The 24,897-nt window shown below is 47.0% G+C and overlaps 1 protein-coding gene across 10 annotated transcripts in view; it reads left to right on the plus strand.

Annotated features, from left to right (window-relative positions):
- Window positions 1–24,897, plus strand: part of SAMD11 (sterile alpha motif domain containing 11) — a 231,996-nt gene that overhangs the window by 169,929 nt on the left and 37,170 nt on the right. For all 10 annotated transcript variants that reach the window (XM_060758988.2, XM_060758987.2, XM_060758989.2 and 7 more), the window contains one exon: window positions 10,280–10,424. In XM_060758988.2, coding sequence (XP_060614971.2) covers window positions 10,280–10,424 — 145 coding nt within the window. The remainder of the gene's footprint in view (window positions 1–10,279; window positions 10,425–24,897) is intronic.

The raw sequence follows: 24,897 nt of genomic DNA on the forward strand, positions 1-24,897 counted from the left end.
TGGTTCATATCTATATCCTGAAATGTCACTGGACTCCCAGGGAGCATATTGCACTGTTGAACAGCTCTTACAGTCATAGAAAAATGCTACGTACATAAAGTCTCCTTATGTAGAGGTTTTTAAGCAGAGGCTGGATAGCCATCTGTCAGGGGTGCTTTGATTGTGTTCTACTGCCTGGCAAAAAGGGGGTTGGACTGGATGGCCCTTGGAGTCTTTTCCTGCTCTGATCCTGACACTACTACTCAATATGCTCGAATGTGAACACTGGTGGAGTTTGGAGAAAATAGACCTTGACATTTGGGAGTTGTAATTGCTGGGATTTATAGTTCACCTACAATTTAAGAGCATTCTGAACTCCACCAACGATGGAATTGAACCTATCTTGGGCACACAGAACTCCCATGACCAACAGAAAATACTGGAAGTGTTTGGTGGGCATCGACCTTGAGTTTGGGAGTTGTAGTTCGCCTACATCCAGAGGGGACGGTAGACTCAAAAAATGATAGATCTGGACTAAACTTGGCACGGATACTCAATATGCGCAAATGTGAACACTGGTGGAGTTTGGGAAAATAGACCTTGACATTTGGGAGTTGTAGTTGCTGGGATTTATAGTTCACCTACAATCAATGACCATTCTGAACTCCACCAATGATGGAATTGAACCTATCTTGGGCACACAGAACTCCCACGACCAACAGAAAATACTGAAAGAGTTTGGTGGGCAATGACCTTGTGTTTAGGAGTTATAGTTCACCTACATCCAGAAAGCATAGTGGACTCAAACAACGATGGATCTGGACCAAACTTGGCACGGATACTCAATATGCGCAAATGTGAACAGTGGTGGAGTTTGGGGAAAATAGACCTTGACTTGTGGGAGTTGTAGTTGCTGGGATTTATAGTTCACCTACAATGAAAGAGCATTCTGAATTCCACCAATGATAGAATTGGGCCAAACATCCTACACAGAACCCCCAAGACTAACAGAAAATACTGTGTTTGGGTTGTTGTAGGTTTTTTTCGGCTAAAGGAAATTTACTATTATTTATATCATAGTGTTATTATTTATTTATTATCATTTATTTGATCATTTTAGTCGCTCTCCTCTGGAATGTGTCCAGAGGAGGGAGACTAAAATGATCAAGGGTCTGGAGAACAAGCCCTATGAGGAGCGGCTTGGGGAGCTGGGCATGTTTAGCCTGAAGAAGAGAAGGCTGAGAGGAGATATGATAGCCATGTATAAATATGTGAGAGGAAGCCACAGGGAGGAGGAGGGAGCAAGCTTGTTTTCTGCTTCCTTGGAGACTAGGACACAATGGAACAATGGCTTCAAACTACAAGAGAGGAGATTCCATCTGAACATGAGGAAGAACTTCCTGACTGTGAGAGCCGTTCAGCAGTGGAACTCTCTGCCCTGGAGTGTGGTGGAGGCTCCTTCTTTGGAGGCTTTTAAGCAGAGGCTGGATGGCCATCTGTCAGGGGTGATTTGAATGCAATATTCCTGCTTCTTGGCAGAATGGGGTTGGACTGGATGGCCCAGGAGGTCTCTTCCAACTCTATGATTCTATGATTCTATGATTTATTTACACTGGGTTGTTGTAGGTTTTTTCGGGCTATATCGCCATGTTCTAGAGGCACTTTCTCCTGACGTTTCGCCTGCATCTGTGGCAAGCATCCTCAGAGGTAGTGAGGTCTGTTGGAACTAGGAAAAAGGGTGAACTGTGTTTTCTGGTGGTCTTTGGTGGCCCTTCTGACACCCCATTTGCGACCACCCCCAGGTTGGGAGATGCTGTTCTATGGCGAAGTAAGCTCAAGTTCTCTTCCACCTCTCAGCTCTACTAACTGGGGAAAGTAGGTCCAGGCTGGGATCAGGCACAGCTTCGATTCCCGCCAGCACAAAGTGCTGTTTATCTATGGCACCGGCGGACGTTTAATAATTTAGGATCCCTTTGGGGAGGGGGGGGGGGGGCTTAATTGCTTGTCTCTGCTTCTCTCCCCGCGTTCTCCGGCGCATGCTGCCCTCCATCAACATTAATCCCGCACCCTCCCTTCTCCCTGCCTGGAGCTGCCATCCCTGGAGCATCCCTCTGTCAATCACTCTTGATTTCCGAACCGTCGGAGGGAGCAGAGGGAGCCAAGCATTGTAAATAACACGTCCTCTGTATTTGTGGGGGGCGAGAGGGGTGGGTCGTGGTGGTCATTCGGATCAATGCCGCAGCCCTCCCTTCTGCTACAATAAAGCCCTTTTCGGATAATTAATTTATAAACAAGGGAAAGCTGCGCGTTCAGTATGTTCTCCGTTGAGTCCTCATCCTTTTCCTGAGTCTTCTGCATCGTCCCGGTTGACGCACCAAGTTCCGGCTGCGGGAAGGCCGTGTATACACAACCGTGTATACACAACCTGTCCTTCTCTTCCTTTTTGGAAACAGAAGGTGAATCCTCCCACCAAAAGTCCTTCTTCGCTGTGATTGCCAAAGACTCCAAGCATAGTAGCATGATACGCATGATGCGCATGATGCGCATGCACAGGTGAGCACGCAAGGCTGGAGAGAGGTTTGCGCCATGGAGTTCCTTCAACGCATGAGAGTTCAGTGTGCAAAGATTGGTTTAATTCCATCGTTGGTGGAGTTCACAGACATACTGCAAATCCTCCCTCCAAAAACCTTCCTCCTGCTGTCTGGATGTAGGTGAACTACAACTTCAAAACTCAAGGTCAATGCCCACAAAACCCTTCCAGTATTTTCTATTGGACATGGGAGTGCCAAGATTGGCCCAATTCCATTGTAGGTAGGGTTCAGAATGTGCTTCAATTGCAGGTGAACTATACATCCCAGCAACGACAACTCCTAAATGTCAAGGTTTATTTTCCGCAAACTCCACCAGTGTTCATATTTGGGCACATTGAGTATTCGTGCCATGTTTGGTCCAGATCCATCATTGTTCGAGTCCATAGTGCTCTCTGGGTGTAGGTGAACTACAACTCCAAAACTCAAGGTCAAAGCCCACCAAACACTTCCAGTATTTTCTGTTGATCATGTGAGTACTGTGTGCCAAGTTTGATTCAATTCCTTCATTGTTGGAGTTCAGAAAGCTCTTTGATTGTAGGTGAACTATAAATCCCAGCAACTACAACTCCGAAATGCCAATGTCTATTTTCCCCAAAATGCACCAGTGTTCAGATTTGGGCATATTGAGTATTTGTGCGAAGTTTAGTCCAGATCCATTATTGTTTGAGTCCACAGTGCTCTATGGATGTAGGTGGGGAGGTCCAACGCCCAGAACAGGAGCCTGGCAAAACTTGAAACAGAAAACTAGAAATCCACTTGGAAACAAGACCGCGATGAAACTAACGTTGACGAGACTGGGCTAGACTCCTTTCTTCATATAATATAAAGCTTTTCCTACCCCGTGAACCGAAAGGAAAGCATTTCGTTTTTTCGATTTCTTATCTCTCTTTTCTAACCGACGGATGGACGTTCGCTGATCTCGAGAACTTTGCCTTAGAGTACAATACTCTTGTTTTCTATCTTCAAACTCATTGAATTCTGCACCTGACAAATCTTCCTCAGAAGACAGTTTCTCAGAGAAAGGCTGCTGTGGGCCTCTCCCAGGAATTTGGCCTTGGGAATCTACAGGGGAAATACTCCGTTCATGAGAAATCCTGGGCCTCTTAGCAAGACCTGGCTTTGACTCAGGCCCAGAAAAACCCTCATCCCCACTGACATCAGACAAAGGACTAGGAAAACCATAATCTCCATTGACATCAGACACAGTCACAAGCTGAACCACAACAGTTTGGTTCAATTCCATCGTTGGTGGAGTTTCTGAGTGCTCTTTGATTGTAAGTGAACTATAAATCCCAGCCACTACAACACCCAAAAGTGCAGGCAAGAGAAAGCCTGTGAGAATGGAGGGAGGCAGTTTCTGAAAGACTGCTGTGGGCCTCTCCCAGGAATGTGGCCTTGGGAATCTACAGGAGAAACACTCCGTTCATGAGAAACCTTGGGATTTTCAACAAGACCTGGCCTAGACACAAGCCCAGAAACACCCTCATCCCCATTGACATCAGACACAATCACAGGCTGAACCACAACAGTTTGGATCAATTCCATCGTTGGTAGAGTTTCTGAGTGCTCTTTGATTGTAGGTGAACTATAAATCCCAGCAACTACAACTCCCAGCTGAACCACAACAGTTTGGTTCAGTTCCATCGTTGGTGGAATTTCTGAGTGCTCTTTGATTGTAGGTGAACTATAAATCCTAGCCACTACAACTCCCAGCTGAACCACAACAATTTGGTTCAATTCCATCATTGGTGGAGTTTCTGAGTGCTCTTTGATTGTAGGTGAACTATAAATCCCAGCCACTACAACTCCCAGCTGAACCACAACAGTTTGGTTCAATTCCATCATTGGTGGAGTTTCTGAGTGCTCTTTGATTGTAGGTGAACTATAAATCCCAGCCACTACAACACTCAAAAGTGCAGGCAAGAGAGAACCTGTGAGAATGGAGGGAGATAGTTTCTGAAAGACTGCTGTGGGCCTCTCCCAGGAATTTAGCCTTGGGAATCCACAGGAGAAACACTCCGTTCATGAGCAAGCCTTGACGCAAGCCCAGAAACACCCTCATCCCCATTGACATCAGACACAAAAACAGGCTGAACCACAACAGTTTGGTTCAAGTCCATCATTGATGGAGTTCAGAGTGCTCTTTGATTGTAGCTGAACTATAAATCCCAGCCACTACAACACCCAAAAGAGCAGGCAAGAGAAAATGGAGGGAGACAGTTTCTGAAAGACTGCTGTGGGCCTCCCCCAGGAATTTGGCCTTGGGAATCCACAGGAGAAACACTCCGTTCATGAGCAACCTTGGGCTTTTCAACAAGACCTGATTTGATTGTAGGTGAACTATAAATCCCAGCACCTACAACACTCAAAAGTGCAGGCAAGAGAGAACCTGTGAGAATGGAGGGAGACAGTTTCTGAAAGACTGCTGTGGGCCTCCCCCAGGAATGTGGCCTTGGGAATCCACAGGAGAAACACTCCGTTCATGAGCAACCTTGGGCTTTTCAACAAGACCTGATTTGATTGTAGGTGAACTATAAATCCCAGCACCTACAACACTCAAAAGTGCAGGCAAGAGAGAACCTGTGAGAATGGAGGGAGACCGTTTCTGAAAGACTGCTGTGGGCCTCTCCCAGGAATTTGGCCTTGGGAATCCACAGGAGAAACACTCCGTTCATGAGCAACCTTGGGCTTTTCAACAAGACCTGATTTGATTGTAGGTGAACTATAAATCCCAGCAACTACAACTCCCAAATGACAAAATCCATCATCCCCAACCCCACTAGTATTCAAATGTGTGCCAAATTTGGTCCAGTGGATGGAAATACATCCTGCATATCAGATATTTACATTACGAGCAAAATTAGAGTTACGAAGTCGCAACGAAAACAATGTGACGGTTGTGGGTCACCACAACATGAGGACCTGTATTGCGGGGCCGCGGCATTAGGAAGGCTGAGAAACACTGTCCTAGATCTCTCTCTCTTTCTATCTGTCACCGTTCAGCCGGGAGGATAAAGGCATCAGCGGGCATAATAAATAAACCATTGTCTGCTTTCTCCGAGTGAGGTACAAACAGGCGCTAATTAGCGCTGGCTAATTACCTAGCCGGGGAAGGATTAACGCTCCTGGTTTCCAAAAAGGAGGGGAAGCGGGGAAGGGACGCTAAGCTGCCTTCGCTGCTGCTGCTGGGCGGGAGATTGGCTGAGAGCACCAAATCCAGGGATAGTTATTTATTACTCCGAGGATTAGCGAGAGACCCCTTTACAACCAACTTTTAGGGAAGGGAGGCATGACCAAGGGGAGGGATGCCGTTCCAGAGCGGAAGACTGGGATTTAAGGGGAGCCAGAGAGATTTCCAGTGACTTTTGTAAGGCTGGCGTTGAAGAAAATCCTCTTGTATATTCATGACGGGAACTCGCTTTGCAAGGCAGTTTAATTAGCAGGGGGCATTTGCGTGTTGTTGTGGTTTTCGGCTTCCCAGAAGCATCTGATGGGTCCCTCTGAGAAATAGGATGCCAACTAAACTTGCAACAACCGGTGGAGCTACTAGCAAGTAGCAGAAGTAGGGCAGAAGTAGGGCAGAAGAGTCCCTCTGCGCAGGGCTGTTTGTACAACTGGGATGACTGAGACTGGGAGAAAATGCACGTCTTGACGTGATTTGGGGAATCATCCTCATCATTATCATCTTCAAACCAGGGTTATCTGGAACGTAAGGTTAGAAGGCACGTAGCTCTTGGGGAAAATTTTCTCGAGGAAGTTGGTATCACTGCCGTGTAGCTGGAAGCCAGTGGAAGTGAACGAGCAGTGCCAATCATCAGTAGCTCATCGACTGGCCTTGTGGTGAAGGTTAGAGGTAAACGTCCTCATTCCGTTTCCTTCCAAGTGCAAAGTTCACTCTGTACAAGGGGTATCTGGAAAGTAAGGTTACAAGGCATGTAGCTCTCAGGGAATTTTCTCAGGGGAAATTGGTAGCGCTGTTGTGTAGCGAGAAGCCAGTGGAAGCAAATGAGCAGTGCCAGTCGTCAGTAGCTCATCAACTGGTATCGTGGTGAAGGTTAGAGATGAGTGTCCTCATTCTATTTCTCTCCAAGTGTAAAGTTCGCTCTGTACTACAGGTAGCCGGAAAGTAAGGTTACAAGGCCCGTAACTCTCACAGGGAATATTCCTGGGGGAAGTTGGTATCACTGCTGTGTAGCGGGAAGCCAACAGAAGCGAACGAGCAGTGCCAGTTGTCAGTAGCTCATCAACTGGCCTTGTGGTGTGGGTTAGAGATGAACGTCCTCATTCCGTTTCCCACCAAGTGCAAAGTTCGCTCTGTACAATAGGTATCCAGAAAGTAAGCTTACAAGGCAAGTAACTCTCATAGGGAATTTTCTCAGGAGATGTTGGTATCACTGCTGTGTAGCACGAAGCCAACGGAAGCAAACGAGCAGTGCCAGTCGTCAGTAGCTCATCAACTGGCGTTGTGTTGAGGGTTAGAGATGAGCTTCCTGATTCCATTTCCCTCCAAGTAAAAAGTTCATGCTGTACGAGGAATATCCGGAAAGTAAGGTTACAAGGCACATAGCTCTTCTGGGGAACTTTCATGGGGGAAGTTGGTATCACTGCCGTATAGCGGGAAGCCAGCAGAAGCAAACGAGCAGTCCCAGTCATCAGTAGCTCATCGACTGGCGTTGTGCTGAGGGTTAGAGATGAACGTCCTCATTCCATTTCCCTACAAGTGCAAAGTTCGCTCTGTACGAGGGATATCCGGAAAGTAAGGTTACAAGGCACGTAACTCTTGTGGGGAATTTTCACGGGGGAAGTTGGTATCACTGCCATGTAGCTGGAAGTCAGTGGAAGCGAACGAGCAGTGCCAGTCATCAGTAGCTCATCAACTGGCTTTGCACTGTACGAGGGATATCTGGAAAGTAAGGTTACAAAACATGTAGCTCTCATGGGGAATTTTCTCAGGGGAATTTGGTATCACTGCTGTGTAGCGGGAAGCCAATGGGAAAAAAATGAGTAGTGCCCATCATCAGTAGCTCATTGACCGAGAAGCCAGTGGAAGCGAATGAGCAGTGCCAGTTGTCAGTAGCTCATCGACTGGTATTGTGGTGAAGGTTAGAGATGAGCAATCTCAATCTATTTCTCTCCAAGTGCAAAGTTTGCGCTGTACGAGAGATATCCGGAAAGTAAGGTTATAAGGCACGTAGTTCTCGTGGGGAATTTTCTCGGGGAAAGTTGGTATCACTGCTGTGTAGTGGGAAGCGAGTGGAAGCAAACGAGCAGTACCAGTCGTCAGTAGTTCATCGACTGGTGTTGTAGTGAGGGTTAGAGATGAACATCCTCATTCTATTTCCTTCCAAGTACGATATCTGGAAAGTAAGGTTACAGGGCACGTAGTTCTTGTGGGGAATTTTCTCGGGGGGAAGTTGCTATCACTGCTGTGTAGTGGGAAGCCAGTGGAAGCAAGCGAGCAGTGCCAGTCGTCAGTAGGTCATCAACTGGTGTTGTGGTTAGGGATAGAGATTAGCGTTCTCATTCCTTTTCCCACCAAGTGCTTCAGTCTCCAAGACATAAAATATGAGATATTAAACAAAAACATACAAGGGTTATCCTAAAAGTATTGAGGGGTCGTGTCCAAGTCTGGGGGTTGGTGCTACTAGGAGGTGTCTACAGAGGTTGTCTGTAGATACCTCCTAGGTCATGTGGCCGGCATGACTGCATGGAGTACCATTATGTTCCTGCCGAAGTGGTACCTATTGATCTACTAACATCTTTTCGAACAACTAGGTTGGCCGAAGCTGGGGCTAACAGCGGGAGCTCATCCCGCTCCCTGGATTTGAACCACCAACCTTTTGGTCAGCAAGTTCAGCAACTCAGCAGTTTAACTCGTTGCGCCACCAATGGGAAAAGCCTGGTTTCAGAAAGAAACTTTAGTCTGTATGGCAGCAAATCGACGCAGCTGCGATTCCACTTCTGCCTGTCTTTCGCTCTTCTCCCCTCCCTCCCTCTCTTCGCTCTCCTCTTCTTCTGCGTGTTGATGGGAGGGATCTCTTCTCGGTTGTCCTTTAATACCCCAAACTAATCCCCTTAATGCGCTGAAGGGGTTTTCACCAGAGCCGAGAAAGAAAGAGGCTTCTTTCTCCGAGTCTGGGAAAGAGCCAGCCGTGTTCACGGAGGGAGGGAGGAAGGCCGGCTCCGTCTGCGAGACGGGCGAGAAGGAGAACCCAAGGATCTTCTTGCTCTCTAAGGCTGGCAAAGGAAGCCAGAAGAGGAAGCAAGGAGGAGGGCTGCCTCCGGAGTCATGAAAGGGTAGGTTGCCGTAGAGCTTGGAAGGGACACAAATCCGTCGCTGAAGTTGCGACGGATTTGTAACGGCCGCACTCCCACTGAGTCAGGAAATTTTCTGGAGCTGGATTTAGGCCAAATTTGCCTGTATTGTCGAAGGCTTTCATGGCTAGAATCACTGCGTTGTTGTGGGTTTTCCGCGCTGTCTGGCCACATCCCAGTAGCATTCTCTCCTGACCTTTCGCCCACGTCTATGCCAGGCATCCTCAGAGGTTGTGAGGTTTGTTAGAAACTAGGAAAATGAGATACACATACACACACACATATATAAACAGCACTTGTCTAGTTTCCAACAGACCTCACAACTTCTGAGGATGGCTGCCACAGATGCAGGCGAAACGTCAGGAGAGAATGCTTCTGGAACGTGGCCACACAGCCCGGAAAACGCACAGCAAACCAACTATCTTTGCCTGCTTTGATCATTATTGCACAGGGGTGTAGTCTTGCTCTATAAACCACATTTTCCTAGTTTCCAGGTTGTGTCTCTTGGAAACTGGCTAATCACCTCCCAACAAAGGATTCCCCAGGCAGGAATCAGCCAGGCCTTGAAGCTGCAAGGCTGTGAGGTTGTGAGGTCTGTTGGAAACAGGCTAATCGCCTCCTAACAAAGGATTCCCCAGGCAGGAATCAGCCAGGCCTTGAAGCTGCAAGGCTGTGAGGTTGTGAGGTCTGTTGGAAACGGGCTAATCGCCTCCTAACAAAGGATTCCCCAGGCAGGAATCAGCCAGGCCTTGGAGCTGCAAGGCTGTGAGGTTGTGAGGTCTGTTGGAAATGGGCTAATCACCTCCTAACAAAGGATTCCCCAGGCAGGAATCAGCCAGGCCTTGAAGCTGCAAGGCTGTGAGGTTGTGAGGTCTGTTGGAAACGGGCTAATCACCTCCTAACAAAGGATTCCCCAGGCAGGAATCAGCCAGGCCTTGAAGCTGCAAGGCTGTGAGGTTGTGAGGTCTGTTGGAAACTAGGCATGTGGGGTTTATATATCTGTGGGATAATGTCCAGGGTGGGAGAACGAACTCTTGTCTGCTGGAGGCAAGTGTGAATGTTGCAATTGGCCACCTTGATTTGCATGTAATAGCCTTGTAGCTTCAAAGCCTGGCTGATTGCTGCCTGGGGGAATCCCTTGTTGGGAGGTGTTAGCTGGTCCTGATTGATTCTTGTCTGGAATTCAGACTAACTCAACCAAAGAAGTCAGCCATAGCAGAGCACCTGAAGAACCAACCTGGACACAGCCTGGCAGATGCTCTCTCTGTTCCAAAAGCTCATTTTCCTGCTTTCTGGTGTAAAAACCTGTTTGCAGCCCTATGCGTGGAGTCAACCCGGGTAAGGTATTCCTATCTTTTCCCAGCAACTTACAGTGTCTCCTATTTTCTCCGCAGATCTCCTCCGGGCGCGGCAAGAGGTGGCAGCCGCAGCCCGCAACCCCGGCACCATGGAGCCTCACCTCTCGTCGGCTGCCAACTCGTCCAGCCAGCGCCGGAAACAGGGGCTCCCCCAGCACCGGGATTCACACTTCAGTGAGAGGTACTTACTTAATTATTTACTTTTGTAATGCCTTGTATGTTGGCTCTGCAAGTGTTGTGTCTTGGCGGTGGGTCTGTAGGTCACTGCAGGAGCCCTATTCTTGACCCGCATGTTCTCTTGCAGTGAGGATAGAAGGCGGTCTCAGTCAGGGTTGTCTCTTGGCACGTTTCTCCCTTTCACCCTCCATTCAGCAGCACTGCTGGTCACAGCTGACCTCCAGTTAGAGCATTCAAGGGCCAAGGCTTCCCAGTTCTCAGTGTCTATGCCACAGCTTTTAAGGTTGGCTTTAAGCCCATCTTTCAATCTTTTTTCCATCCACTAATATTTCGTTTTCTGTTGAGTTGGGGGTATGTTAACTACTTTGGGTGGTGGTGATCTTTGGCCATTTGCACAATGTGGCCAGTCCAACGGATTTGATGGCGGAGGAGCATCATTTCAGTGCTGGAGGTCTTTCCTTCTTCCAGCATGCTGACATTTCTCCAAGAGATATGCAGGATTTTCAGGAGGCAACGCTGATGAAATCGTTCCAGGAGTTGTATGTGACGTCTGTAGACTGTCCACGTTTCGCAGGCATAGAGCAGGGTTGGGAGGACAATAGCTTTATAAACAAGCACCTTGGTCTCCCGATGGATGTCCCGGTCCTCAAACACTCTCTGATTTTTTCTATGAAGTGTGCTGAGTCCTTGATGTAGTATGTAGTGAGTCCAATATGGCTTTGTAACTGTGCCGCCAGAAATTTTGCTAAGTCGTACGTGGGGGATCCAATGGCACCCACGTTATGGTTGGGGGTCATCACAACACAAGGAAATGGATTAAGGGGTGGCGGCATTCAGAAGGTTGAGGATCATTTGTGGGAAGGCCACATCTCAAAACCTTGGAGTCCTTGAGTCCCAGTTCTGTTTACGAGCAAGGAGACACTTTGGTCTTATGGTTGGGGGTCACCACAACACGAGGAACTGGATTAAGGGGTCGTGGCATTAGGAAGGTTGGGGGACACTGCCTTAGAGGATCATCTGTGGGAAGGCCACATCTCAAAACCTTGGAGTCCTCAAGTCCCAGTTCTGTTTACGAGCAAGGAGACACTTTGGTCTTATGGTTGGGGGTCACCACTACTTGAGGAACTGTATTAAGGGGTCGCGGCATTAGGAAGGCTGAGGATCATTTGTGGGAAGGCCACATCTCAAAACCTTGGAGTCCTCGAGTCCCAGTTCTGTTATATTTATCGTGTCATCCGCAACCAGAACATTGTATTACATTTCTAACAGAACAAAACAAACAAACAGATAAACACACACACACACACACACACAAATTATGCAAACTTGGTAGCTGATTAAATGTCCTTTGACCAGTATATGGCCACTTGGAGTGCCTCTGGGGTTGCTGCAAGAAGGTCCTCCATTGTGCATGTGGCAGGGCTCAGGGTGCATTGCAGCAGGTGGTCAGTGGTTGACTCCTCTCCACACTCGCATGTCGAGGATTCCACTTTGTGGCCCCATTTCTTAAGATTGGCTCTGCACCTCGTGGTGCCAGAGCGCAGTCTGTTCAGCGCCTTCCAAGTCACCCAGTCTTCTATGTGCCCAGGGGGGAGTCTCTCATCTGGTATGATCCACGGATTGACGTTTGGGGTTTGAGCCTGCCACTATTGGACTCTCGCTTGCTGGGGTGTTCCAGCGAGTGTCTCTGTAGATCTTAGAAAACTATTTCTTGATTTAAGTCGTTGACGTGCTGGCTGATACCCAAACAAGGGATGAGCTGGAGATGTCTCTGCCTTGGTCCTTTCACTATTGGCTGCTCCTTCCCGGCGGATGTCAGGTGGTGCAATACCGGCTAAGCAGTGTAATTTCTCCAGTGGTGTGGGGCGCAGGCACCCCGTAATAATGCGGCATGTCTCATTCAGAGCCACATCCACTGTTTTAGCGTGGTGAGATGTGTTCCACACTGGGCATGCATACTCAGCAGCAGAGTAGCATAGCGCACAGGTAGATGTCTTCACTATATCTGGTTGTGATCCCCAGGTTGTGCCAGTCAGCTTTCGTATGATATTGTTTCTAGCACCCACTTTTTGCTTGATGTTCAGGCAGTGCTTCTTGTAGGTCAGAGCACGGTCCAGAGTGACTCCCAGGTACTTGGGTGTGCTGCAATGCTCCAGTGGGATTCCTTCCCAGGTGATCTTCAGAGCTCAGGATGCTTGTCTGTTCTTGAGGTGAAAGGCACATGTCTGTGTTTTAGATGGATTAGGGATCAGTTGGTTTTCCCTGTAATAGGCAGTTAGAGCACCTAGAGCTTCGGAGAGCTTCTGTTCTACCATCTCAAAGCTCCCTGCTTGAGCAGTAATGGCACGATCATCAGCATAGATGAAACTCTCCATCCCTTCTGGCAGTGGCTGGGCATTTGTGTAGATGTTGAACATGGATGGAGCAATGCACACTCCCCTGAGGCAGGCTGTTCTTCTGTTTCCCAGTTCTGTTTACGAGCAAGGAGACACTTTGGTCTTTTCCATCTGATGGTTCTGTGCAGATCATGGAGAAGTCACTTCCTTTGGGCTCTGAAGGTCTCTGGGATTTACGATCTCAAAAAGGAACTTGGCTCAATCTTGGGTCTGGTCTAACTCTTCTGGGAAGGAGACGAAGTGTGTTTGTGTGCGTATATGAGACAGTCAGACACTCTGCTTGACCGACCTCATTCCAAAGCCATCCAAGCGTGCGGCAGACAGATCCGTCCGTCAGGAATGCGGACCGAATCAGGTTCCAGTCCCGAGGAAACCTCCTAGGCGCTGTGTGGCTTGGAGAGCAGCCAAGGGACGGTCTGAGAAGTCACTTTAGTGGAGGAGACTGGGAATGTGCAAAGAGAGCAAATTTAGTTTTCGATTCTCGACTAAACAGGTACTCACTTCCCTGAGGGCTGGATTTGGTCTCTAACTCAACTGGTGGCTTCTGATGGAGAGTTCGGGGTTTGTTGTGTTCCCATCTGTTCCGATGCAGAATTCAGTCGCCCATCTTCCTTCCCTTGTAGGTTGCCTCCAAGCCACTCCCAGATTCTGGCAACACAGGCCTTGTTCAATTACGCTATTTAGAACTAGAGAACATGTCTCAAATCCATGTCTCGCGGGCCGAATCCGGCTCGCCACATCACTTAATGTGGCCCTCCAGGTGCTGTTTTCCTCGCTAGACATCATGACTAGAGCTGAGGAGAGTTGTGATACAGGAACATCTCTTCTGCTTCCCCTAACCTCAAGCTACAAGTGCTATTGCAGTGTTTCTCAACCTTCCTAATGCCGCGACCCCTCATGTTGTGGTGACCCTTCAACCATAACATTTTTTTTAGTAAACAAAGTAACAAAGTTTATTTATAGCTTCTGGCTCCAACGCTTATGGTTACATTTGTGTGTTCTGTTACAGTCTTGAGTCTTACATTCAATATCTTTCCCTTAGTTAACTTTTCTTATCAAACTTCAACTGTTTCACATCAACAAATATGTTACTTTTTTATACACTCTTGACAGGACTATTTTCCGCCTTAAACCACACTGGCACTTCTTTATTCTCCTTAAAGCTTAAGCTCCATTTTCTTTTCTTTTTTAAAAAAGTGATCTTTATTGAGATTTTCTTAAAATATGCATATAGGTAAAAGTAGTGAAAAGAAAGAAAAAAGCAAACCATAACATTATTTTTGTTGCTACTTCATAAATGTTTTATTTATTTATACCCCGCCCTTCTCACCCTCGAGGGGGGGACTCAGGGCGGCCTCACAAACACCATACGGTGTCATCACAATAAAATAATCAACAATACATTAAAATATTAAAACAATAACTAAAATAATTGATTAACACATGCCTATTAAAATCAGAGTCTAAAATCCAGTCTGGGTCAAATCGTTGCCATGAGTGTTAAAATCTTCTTTTACTAGCTGCTCACTAATTGAAACTTTTGGTCCTGTTATGAATCGCAATGTAAATAACTGATATGCAGGATGTATTTTCATTCACCAAATTGGGTACAAATACCCGATATAACCAAATTTGAATACTATTAGGGTTGGGGGGAGGATTGATTTTGTCATTAAGAGCGCCTAAAGCTTCGGAGAGCTTCTGTTCAACCATTTCCAAGCTCCCTGCTTGAGAGGTTGATAGCACGATCGTCAGCATAGATGAAACTGTATGTCCCTTCTGGCAGTGGCTGGTCATTTGTGTAAACGTTAAAGATTGATGGTGCAACCTGATTTCCCCTGTAAAGGGTAGTAAGAGTACCTAAAGCTTCAGAGAGTTTCTGTTTAACCATTTCCAAGCTCCCTGCTTGAGAGGTTGATAGCACGATCGTCAGCATAGATGAAACTGTATGTCCCTTCTGGCAGTGGCTGGTCATTTGTGTAAACGTTAAAGATTGATGGTGCAACCTGATTTCCCCTGTAAAGGGTAGTAAGAGTACCTAAAGCTTCAGAGAGTTTCTGTTTAACCATTTCCAAGCTCCCTGCTTGAGAGGTTGATAGCACGATCGTCAGCATAGATGAAACTGTATGTCCCTTCTGGCAGTGGCTGGTCATTTGTGTAAACGTTAAAGATTGATGGTGCAACCTGATTTCCCCTGTAAAGGGTAGTAAGAGTACCTAAAGCTTCAGAGAGTTTCTGTTTAACCATTACCAAGCTCCCTGCTTGAGTGGTGATGGCACGATCATCAGCATAGATGAAACTGTATGTCCCTTCTGGCAGTGGCTGGTCATTTGTGTAAACGTTAAAGATTGATGGTGCAACCTGATTTCCCCTGTAAAGGGTAGTAAGAGTACCTAAAGCTTCAGAGAGTTTCTGTTTAACCATTTCCAAGCTCCCTGCTTGAGAGGTTGATAGCACGATCGTCAGCATAGATGAAACTGTATGTCCCTTCTGGCAGTGGCTGGTCATTTGTGTAAACGTTAAAGATTGATGGTGCAACCTGATTTCCCCTGTAAAGGGTAGTAAGAGTACCTAAAGCTTCAGAGAGTTTCTGTTTAACCATTTCCAAGCTCCCTGCTTGAGAGGTTGATAGCACGATCGTCAGCATAGATGAAACTGTATGTCCCTTCTGGCAGTGGCTGGTCATTTGTGTAAACGTTAAAGATTGATGGTGCAACCTGATTTCCCCTGTAAAGGGTAGTAAGAGTACCTAAAGCTTCAGAGAGTTTCTGTTTAACCATTACCAAGCTCCCTGCTTGAGTGGTGATGGCACGATCATCAGCATAGATGAAACTCTCTGTCCCTTCTGGCAGTGGCTGGTCATATGTGTAAACATTAAACATTGATGGTGCAAGCTGGTTTTCCCAGTAATGGCACCAAAAGCTTCAGAGAGCTTCTTTTCAACCATTTCCAAGCTCCCTGCTTGAGTGGTGATGCCACAATTGTCAGCATAGATGAAACCCATATCTATGGTTGGGGGTCACCACAACCTGAGGAACTGTATTAAGGTGTTGCGGCATTAGGAAGGTTGAGAACCACTGACCTAAACCTTCAGAGAGCTTCTGTTCAACCATTTCACTGCTTGAGCGGTGGTGGCATGATTGTCAGCATAGATGAAACTCATATCTATTGTTGGGGGTCACCACAACCTGAGGAACTGTATTAAGGTGCTATGACATTAGGAAGACTGAGAACCTCTGGCCTAAAGCTTTGGAGATCTTCTGTTTAACCATTTCAAAGCTCCCTGCTTGAGTGGTGATGGCATGATCATCAGCATAGATGAAACTCTTCATCACTTCTGGCATTTGTAGGGGTCACTACTACATGAGGAATTGTAATAAGGTGTCATGGCATGAGGAAGGTTGAGAACCACTGACCTAAATCTTCAGAGAGTTTCTGTTCAACCGTTTCACTGCTTGAGTGAAACGGTTGAACAGAAACTCTCTGAAGATTTAGGCCAGTGGTTCTCAACCTTCCTCACTGCTTGAGTGGTGGTGGCATGATCATCAGCATAGATGAAACTTCATCACTTCTGGCATTTGTAGGGGTCACTACTACATGAGGAACTGTAATAAGGTGTCATGGCATGAGGAAGGTTGAGAACCACTGACCTAAATCTTCAGAGAGCTTCTGTTCAACCATTTCACTGCTTGAGTGGTGGTGGCATGATCGTCAGCATAGATGAAACTCTTGGTCCCTTCTGGCAGTGGTTGATCATTATCAACCACTGCCAGAAAGGACTGAGTGTCTATCCTGGAAAATTCACGTGAAGTCTAATCGTGTCCAACTCTGGGAGTTGATGCTCATCTCCATTTCTAAGCCAAAGAGCCGGTGTTGTCCGTAGACACCTCCAAGGTCGTGTGGCCGGCATGGAGCACTGTTATAGGTGAACTCCCAACTCTGAAACTCAAGGTCAATGCCCACCAAACCTTTGATTGTAGGTGAACTATAAATCCCAGCAACTACAACTCCCAAATGTCAAGGTCTATTTTCCCCAAACTCCACCAGTGTTCCTATTTTCCCCAAACTACACCCTATCCTTACCTGGCTAATGTCGGGTCCCCATTCCCGCACACCGAACACACACAGACACTTCATGGACATCATGTCAGGAAGTCAGAACTTCCTGACTGAGAGCTATTCAACAGTGGAGCTTGGGTTGTTTTTCGGGCTGTATTGGGCATATTAAGTATTGGGCATATTGAGTATCTGTGCTAAGTTTGGTCCATATCCATCATTGTTTGAGTCCACAGTGCTCTCTGGATGTAGGTGAACTACAACTCCCAAACTCAAGGTTAATGCCCATCAAACCTTTCCAGTATTTTCTTTTGGTCACCGAAAAGTTCTGTAACCTTGGAATTGAACCAAACTTGGCATGAGTTCTGTGTGCCAAATTTGGTGCAATTCCATCGTTGGTGGAGTCCAGAATGCTCTTTGATTGTAGGTGAACTATAAATCCCAGCAACTACAACTCCCAAATGACAAAATCAATCCCTTTCCGAACCCCACGAGTCTTCTAATTCGTACCAAATTTGGTCCAGGGAATGAAAATACGATCTGCATATCAGATATTATTTACATTACGCTTCATAACAGGAGACATTGCTGCGGAGAAGCCGGAGGAAGGAGGAGTTGGCTCGAAGAGAGCCAAACTTGGCATGAGTTCTGTGTGCCAAATTTGGTGCAGTCCAGAATGCTCTTTGATTGTAGGTGAACTACAGTTGGCTCGAAGAGAGCCAACTGCAGGTAGATTTATGGTGCCGGCCTCTCTCAAGAGCCTGGCAATAATGCATGTCTTGTGCGGGCGAGGAGGAGAGGAATGGAAGCGGCTTGGCATGGCGCTAAAATTCCATTTCGGCTTCCTGTCGGCAGCTCCGCGGGGATTAGGTCAGTTCACGGATGCAGCCGCGGCAAGAATAATTAGCCACCGAAGAATCCAACCATTAGCTGGAGGCAGAGAGCGGAGAGGCGGAGAGGCCCACATGGGGCTCATTTAGGAACGTGGCACCGCGGGAAAGGCGGGCGAGACCTTTTCCGCCGATAGCGCGGGCACAAAAGATGGCCGGGTGCAGCTGTGTCGTTTGGAGACGGCACAGGAACCTTCCACAACCTATTGTGGAAGGGTCCACGAATCCCGTACTTTTCTGGGAATGGGTAAGCGTCAAAGGATGGGATGCACTTTGGACAGGTTTGTTTGCATTCCCCTTCCTTGCGTTCTGTTGTTCCTCCCAGGTTCGAATCTGGGGAGCGGAGTGAGCTCCCGCTGTCAACCCCAGCTTCTGCCAACCTAGCAGTTCGAAAACATGCAAATGAGAGTAGATCAATAGGCACTGCTCCGGCGGGAAGGTAACGGCGCTCCTTGCAGTCATGCTGGCCACATTACCTTGGAAGTGTCTTGCAGGTTCAAATCTGGAGAGCGGAGTGAGCTCCCACTGTCAGCCACAGCTTCTGCCAACCTAGCAATTTGAACACATGCAAATGGGAGTAGATCAATAGGCACTGCTCCGGTGGGAAGGTAATGGCACTCCTTGCAGTCATGACATTGGAAGTGTCTTGTAGGTTCGAATCTGGGGAGCGGAGTGAGCTCCCGTTGTCAGCCCCAGCTTCTGCCAACCTAACAGTTCGAAAACATGCAAATGGGACTATTGAGGCACCGCTGCGACGGGAAGGTAACGGCACTCCTTGCAGTCATGCTGACCACATGACCTTGGAGGTGTCTCGCAGGTTCGAATCCGGGGAGTGGGGTGAGCTCCCGCTGTCAACCCCAGCTTCTGCCAACCTAGCAGTTTGAAAACATGCAAATGGGAGTAGATCAATAGGCACCGCTGCGGCGGGAAGGTATCGGTGCTCCTTGCAGTCATGCTGGCCACATGACCTTGGAGGTGTTTTGCAGGTTTGAATCCGGGGAGCGGAGTGAGCTCCCACTGTCAGCCCCAGCTTCTGTCAACCTAGCAGTTTGAACACATGCAAATAGGAGTAGATCAATAGGCACTGCTCTGGCAGGAAGGTAAACGGCGCCTATGTGTCTATGGAGAACACCGGCTCTTTGGCTTAGAAATGGAGATGAGCGCCACTCCCCAGAGTTGGACACGACTGGACTCAATGTCAGGGAAAAACCTTTACCTTAACTCAGCCAGGAGACGAGAATTTGGCAAAAGCAACCAGCTGCAAGCCTTACTTGTTCTTCCTCATCACTCACATCCTCATCAGCCACGCCATCAGTTTTCAGTGTGTTGCAGCAGCAGCAATTTAATTGTATTTTAACTGTATATCCACATTCATATTTCATTTTTTGAGATGTTGTATTTGTTGTCTTTTATGTTGTTATTATATTGTACGGTTGTTAGGCGCCTTGAGTCCCTCTACAACATCATTTCTCAACATGGGGGCCGGGACCCCGGGGCAAGGGTGTCAAAATGGGATTTCGGAGGGGTCACCAAAGACATTCAGAAAACATATATTTCTGATGGTCTTAGGAATCCCTTTGGCAAAGTAGGCCGAAGATCTCTCCACCTGTCTGAAGATCCTCCCACCAAAAGCCTTCCACTTCTGTGATTGGCTGGCCTCTCCGCCAAGCAGGAATGGGAGAGCAGGTGTGCTCGGTGCATGGCAGTATGGTGCACATGTGTGGGTGAGAGAGAGCATGTGAGGATGGAGGGAGGCTCGCGCCAGTGAGTCCCTTCAAGGCATGTGGGTTCTGGGTGGGAAGTTTGGCCCAATTCTATCGTCGGTAGGGTTCAGAACCCTCTCTGATTGTAGGTGAACTATAAATCCCAGCAACTACAACTCTCAAATGTCAAGGTCTATTTCCCCCAAACTCCACCAGTGTTCACATTTCGGCATATTGGGTATTCGTGCCAAGTTTGGCCTAGATCCATCATTGTTTGAGTCCACAGTGCTCTCTGGATGTAGGCGAACTACAACTCCAAAACTTAAGGTCAATGCCCACCTATCTCTTCCCGTAGGTGTGCTCAGCACATGTCAACGTGGGCGAGGGAGAGCGTGTGAGGCTGGAGGGAGGCTCTTGCCAGTGAGTCCCATTTGGGCATATTGCCAAGTTTAGTCCAGATCTATCATTGTTTGAGTCCACAGTGCTCTCTGGATGTAGGTGAACTACAACTCCCAAACTCAAGGTCAATGTCCACTTTTCCCTTCCAGTAGTTTCTCATGGAGTTCTGTGTGCCAAGTTTGCTTCAATTCCATCATTGGTGGAGTTCAGAGTGCTCTCTGGTTGCAGGTGAACTATAAATCCCAGCAACTACAACTCCCAAAGGTCTATTTCCCCCGAACTCCACAAGTGTTTACATTTGAGTATTGAGTATTCACGCCAAGTTTGGTCCATATCCATCATTGTTTGAGTCCACGGTGTTCTTTGGATGTAGGTGAACTACAACTCCCAAACTCAAGGTCAATGCCCACCTTTCCCTTCCAATAGTTTCTCATGGAGTTCTGTGTGCCAAGTTTGCTTCAATTCCATCATTGGTGGAGTTCAGAGTGCTCTCTGGTTGCAGGTGAACTATAAATCCCAGCAACTACAACTCCCAAAGGTCTATTTCCCCCGAACTCCACAAGTGTTTACATTTGAGTATTGAGTATTCACGCCAAGTTTGGTCCATATCCATCATTGTTTGAGTCCACGGTGTTCTTTGGATGTAGGTGAACTACAACTCCCAAACTCAAGGTCAATGTCCACCTTTCCCTTCTAGTAGTTTCTCATGGAGTTCTGTGTGCCAAGTTTGGTTCAATTCCATCATTGGTGGAGATCAGAGTGCTCTCTGATTGCAGGTGAATTATAAATCCCAGGAACTACAACTCGCAAATGACAAAAACACGTAGTTTGGCTTTGGATTGTTGTAGGTTTTTTGTAGGTTTTCCGTGTTCCAAGTTTGGTTCAATTCCATCATTGGTGGAGTTCAGAGTGCTCTTTGATTGTATGTGTACTATAAATCCCAGGAACTACAACTCGCAAATGACAAAAACACCTAGTTTGGCTTTGGATTGTTGTAGGTTTTCCGGGCTGTCTCGCCATGTTCCAGAAGCATTCTCCCCTGACATTTCGCCTGTATCTATGGCCGGCATCCTCAGAGGTTGTGAGCTCTAGTTTGGCTTTGTGACTACTAAGAGAGGAGGATCCCTTGTTTGCATTGCCTTCTCAGGATCCATCCTTATGTATTGCAATCGTCTGGAGCTCAGGTTGTGTTGTGTAGGAGGCATTTGTGGGTTTCCAATTGTGTAAGGAAAGGGATGGGGTTAAAAAAAATGCATTGCCTGGCTGTAACAGCAATAATGTGTAACCCCCGTAATGACTTAAAGTATTGATTATTTGAAGGCCATTAGCGCTTATTGTTAAGGAAACGTCAATACTTTTAAATCCTCGCGAACCATTTGTCTCCTCTTAAAGGACGGATCAAATTTAGCAACACGCAGTTATATATTCCCCCCCCCCCCCCCCGAATCCCTTTGCACGCAAAACTCCTGGGTGAAGTGTGTGCCGGGGCGTGCTGTTCGGACTGAACAACGCTCCCACCCTGTTATTCCAGCGACTGCTTTGTTTGCATTGTGATTTGTTAATGGTCCTCCAATGCATACACAAATACGTTAATGGGAGCAGATGTTTTCTACTGGCCTTCAAGAAGGAATCCACCACCTTCTGGCAATCCAAGTAGTCCAAAACTACAGTTAGGACCATCCTTGCTCGTAAACAGAACTGGGACTCGAGGACTCCAAGGCTTTAAGATGTGGCCTTCCACAAATGATCCTCCAAGGCAGTGTTTCTCAACCTTCCTAATGCCACAACACCTTAATACAGTTCCTCAAGTAGTGGTGACCCCCAACCATAAGACCAAAGTGTCTCCTTGCTCATAAACAGAACTGGGACTCGAGGACTCCAAGGCTTTGAGATGTGGACTTCCCACAGATGATCCTCTAAGGCAGTGTTTCTCAACTTTCTTAATGCCTCGACCCCTTAATACAGTTCCTCATCTTGTGGTGACCCCCAACCATAAGACCAAAGTGTCTCCTTGCTCGTAAACAGAACTGGGACTCGAGGACTCCAAGGCTTTGAGATGTGGCCTTCCCACAGATGATCCTCCAAGGCAGTGTTTCTCAACCTTCCTAATGCCGTGACCCCTTAATACAGTTCCTCGTGTTGTGGTGACCCCCAACCATAAGACCAAAGTGTCTCCTTGCTCGTAAATAGAACTGGGACCCGAGGACTCCAAGGCTTTGAGATGTGGACTTCCCACAGATGATCCTCTAAGGCAGTGGTTCTCAACCTTCCTAATGCCACAACACCTTAATACAGTTCCTCATCTTGTGGTGACCCCCAACCATAAGACCAAAGTGTCTCCTTGCTCGTAAAGAGAACTGGGACTCGAGGACTCCAAGGTTTTGAGATGTGGACTTCCACAAATGATCCTCTACGGCAGTGTTTCTCAACCTTCCTAATGCCGCGACCCCTTAATACAGTTCCTAAAGGAGTGGTGACCCCCAACCATAAGACCAAAGTGTCTTCTTGCACATAAACACAACTGGGACTCGAGGACTCCAAAGCTTTGAGATGTGGACTTCCACAGATGATCCGCTAAGGCAGTGTTTCTCAACCTTCCTAATGCCGCGACCCCTTAATACAGTTCCTCCTGTTGTGGTGACCCCCAACCATAAGACCAAACTGTCTCCTTGCTCATAAACAGAACTTGGACTCGAGGACTCCAAGACTTTGAGATGTAGACTTCCACAGATGATCCTCTAAGGCAGTGTTTCTCAACCTTCCTAATGCCGCGACCCCTTAATACAGTTCCTCCTGTTGTGGTGACCCCCAACCATAAGACCAAAGTGTCTCCTTGCTCATAAACAGAACTGGGACTCGAGGACTCCAAGGCTTTGAGATGTGGACTTCCACAGATGATCCTCTAAGGCAGTGGTTCTCAACCTTCCTAATGCCGCGACCCCTTAATACAGTTCCTCAAGTAGTGGTGACCCCCAACCATAAGACCAAAGTGTCTCCTTGCTCATAAACAGAACTGTTCACATTGGGCATATTGAGTATGCGTGCCAAGTTTGGTCCAGATCCATCATTGTTTGAGTCCACAGTGAACTCCAAGGTGAACTCCAAGGTTTTGAGATGTGGACTTCCACAGATGATTCTCCAAGGCAGTGTCTCCCAACCTTCCTAATACGGTGACCCCTTAATACGGTTTCTCAGGTTGTGATGACTCCCCAACCGTAACATTATTTTCGTTTCTGCTTCATAACTGTCATCTTGCTCCTGTTATGAATTGTCATGTAAATATCAGATATGCAGGATGTATTTTCATTCACTGGACCAAATTTGGCACAAATTTGACTTCTGGTGGGATTGGGGGGAATTGATTTTCTCATTTGGGAGTTGTAGTTGCTGGGATTTATAGTTCACCTACAATCAAAGAGCATTCTGAACTCCACCAACGGTGGACTTGAACGAAACTTGGTCACAGAACTCCATGAAAAAATACTGGAAGGGTTTGGTGGACATTGACCTTGAGTTTTGGAGTTGTAGTTCACTGTGGACTCAAACAATGATGGATCTGGACCAAACTTGGCACGCATACTCAATATGCCCAATGTGAACAGTCGTGGAGTTTGAGGAAAATAGACCTTGACTGGGAGAGTTTGGTGAGCACTGACATTGAGTTTGGGAGTTGTAGTTCACCTACATCCACATAGCACTGTGGACTCAAACAATGATGGATCTGGACCAAACTTAACACGGATACTCAATATGCCGAAATGTGAACACTGGTGGAGTTTGAGTAGAATAGACCGTGATACTTGGGAGCATTCTTAAATCTATAAATCCCAGCAACATTCTGAACTCCACTAACGATGGAATTGACCTTGAGTTTGGGAGTTGTAGTTCACCTACAGCCAGAGTACTGAAATAATGATGGATCTGGACCAAACTTGGCATGAATACGCGATATGCCCAAATGTGAACACTGGTGGAGTTTGGGGGAAAATAGACGTTGACATTTGAGAGTTGTAGTTGCTGGGATTTATAGTTCACCTACAATCAGAGAGCGTTCTGAACCCTACCAACGATAGAATTGGGCCAAATGTCTCACACAGAACCCCCATGACCAACAGAAAAAGTGTGATTCACAGAAGACCATCCAAAGGGATTAATGGCTGAATGGCGACTTGGATCCTGGTTTCCAACCCAAGCATGACACCAAGGTTCTAGATCTCAGTGTAAAATCGGAACCAGACACACCACCTTCGCACAGCAGTGTGTTCCGGTCTGAATCCAGAGCTGCATCATTAGTCTGACGCTCTGTGCCCGCCTTGTATTCTGCTCCGAGGGAGACCTGTAGTCCGCCATCCTGTATAAATTATGGAAATGGAGCAGATTTGCATAATCACTCTTATTTTGCATTATTTATTCTGCCGTGCTGGCCACTTTGCATGATTTATGCTGCTTTTGGGCAAGGCGAGGGTGGGCGAAGGAGGTGGGCACCTGCTTTTGGACGTTTCAGAGATGTTTGGCCATACGTTTTCAAGCGCGAGAATCTTACCATAGATGTTTACCTCCCCTTATCTTAATGCATGCTAATATTTTTCAGGAAAGTCATTTCGTTTTCAGCAATCTTGCATTTCCCCCCTTCAACATATGCAAAAAAAATTACCTTTGGGGACTACAACTCCCAGAATAGTCCCAGAATAGTCCTGCCACTGTTGTGCATGTCCTCTTTAACGTTTCCAAACAATGTGTGCAGGGAAGGAAGTAGAAAAAGGAACCACTGCATAATACATCCTTCCCTGCCCTTCCCTGCCCTTCTTCCCCTCAGCGCTCTCTCTATTATATATTATTATATTTTTATATATTTTAATAATATTATATCGTATTGTATTGTATTAGAGATATTATTATATATTATATTATATATTATTATATTATATTGTATTATATTATATAGAGATATTATTATTATCATACTATTCGGCACAGTGAGAGGAGAGGAAGGCACGTGAAAGAGAGGACAAGAAGGTGCGCAGCCCCTCCTC

Source organism: Anolis sagrei, chromosome 13 (genome assembly GCF_037176765.1).
Source record: "Anolis sagrei isolate rAnoSag1 chromosome 13, rAnoSag1.mat, whole genome shotgun sequence".
Taxonomy (NCBI): domain Eukaryota; kingdom Metazoa; phylum Chordata; class Lepidosauria; order Squamata; family Dactyloidae; genus Anolis; species Anolis sagrei.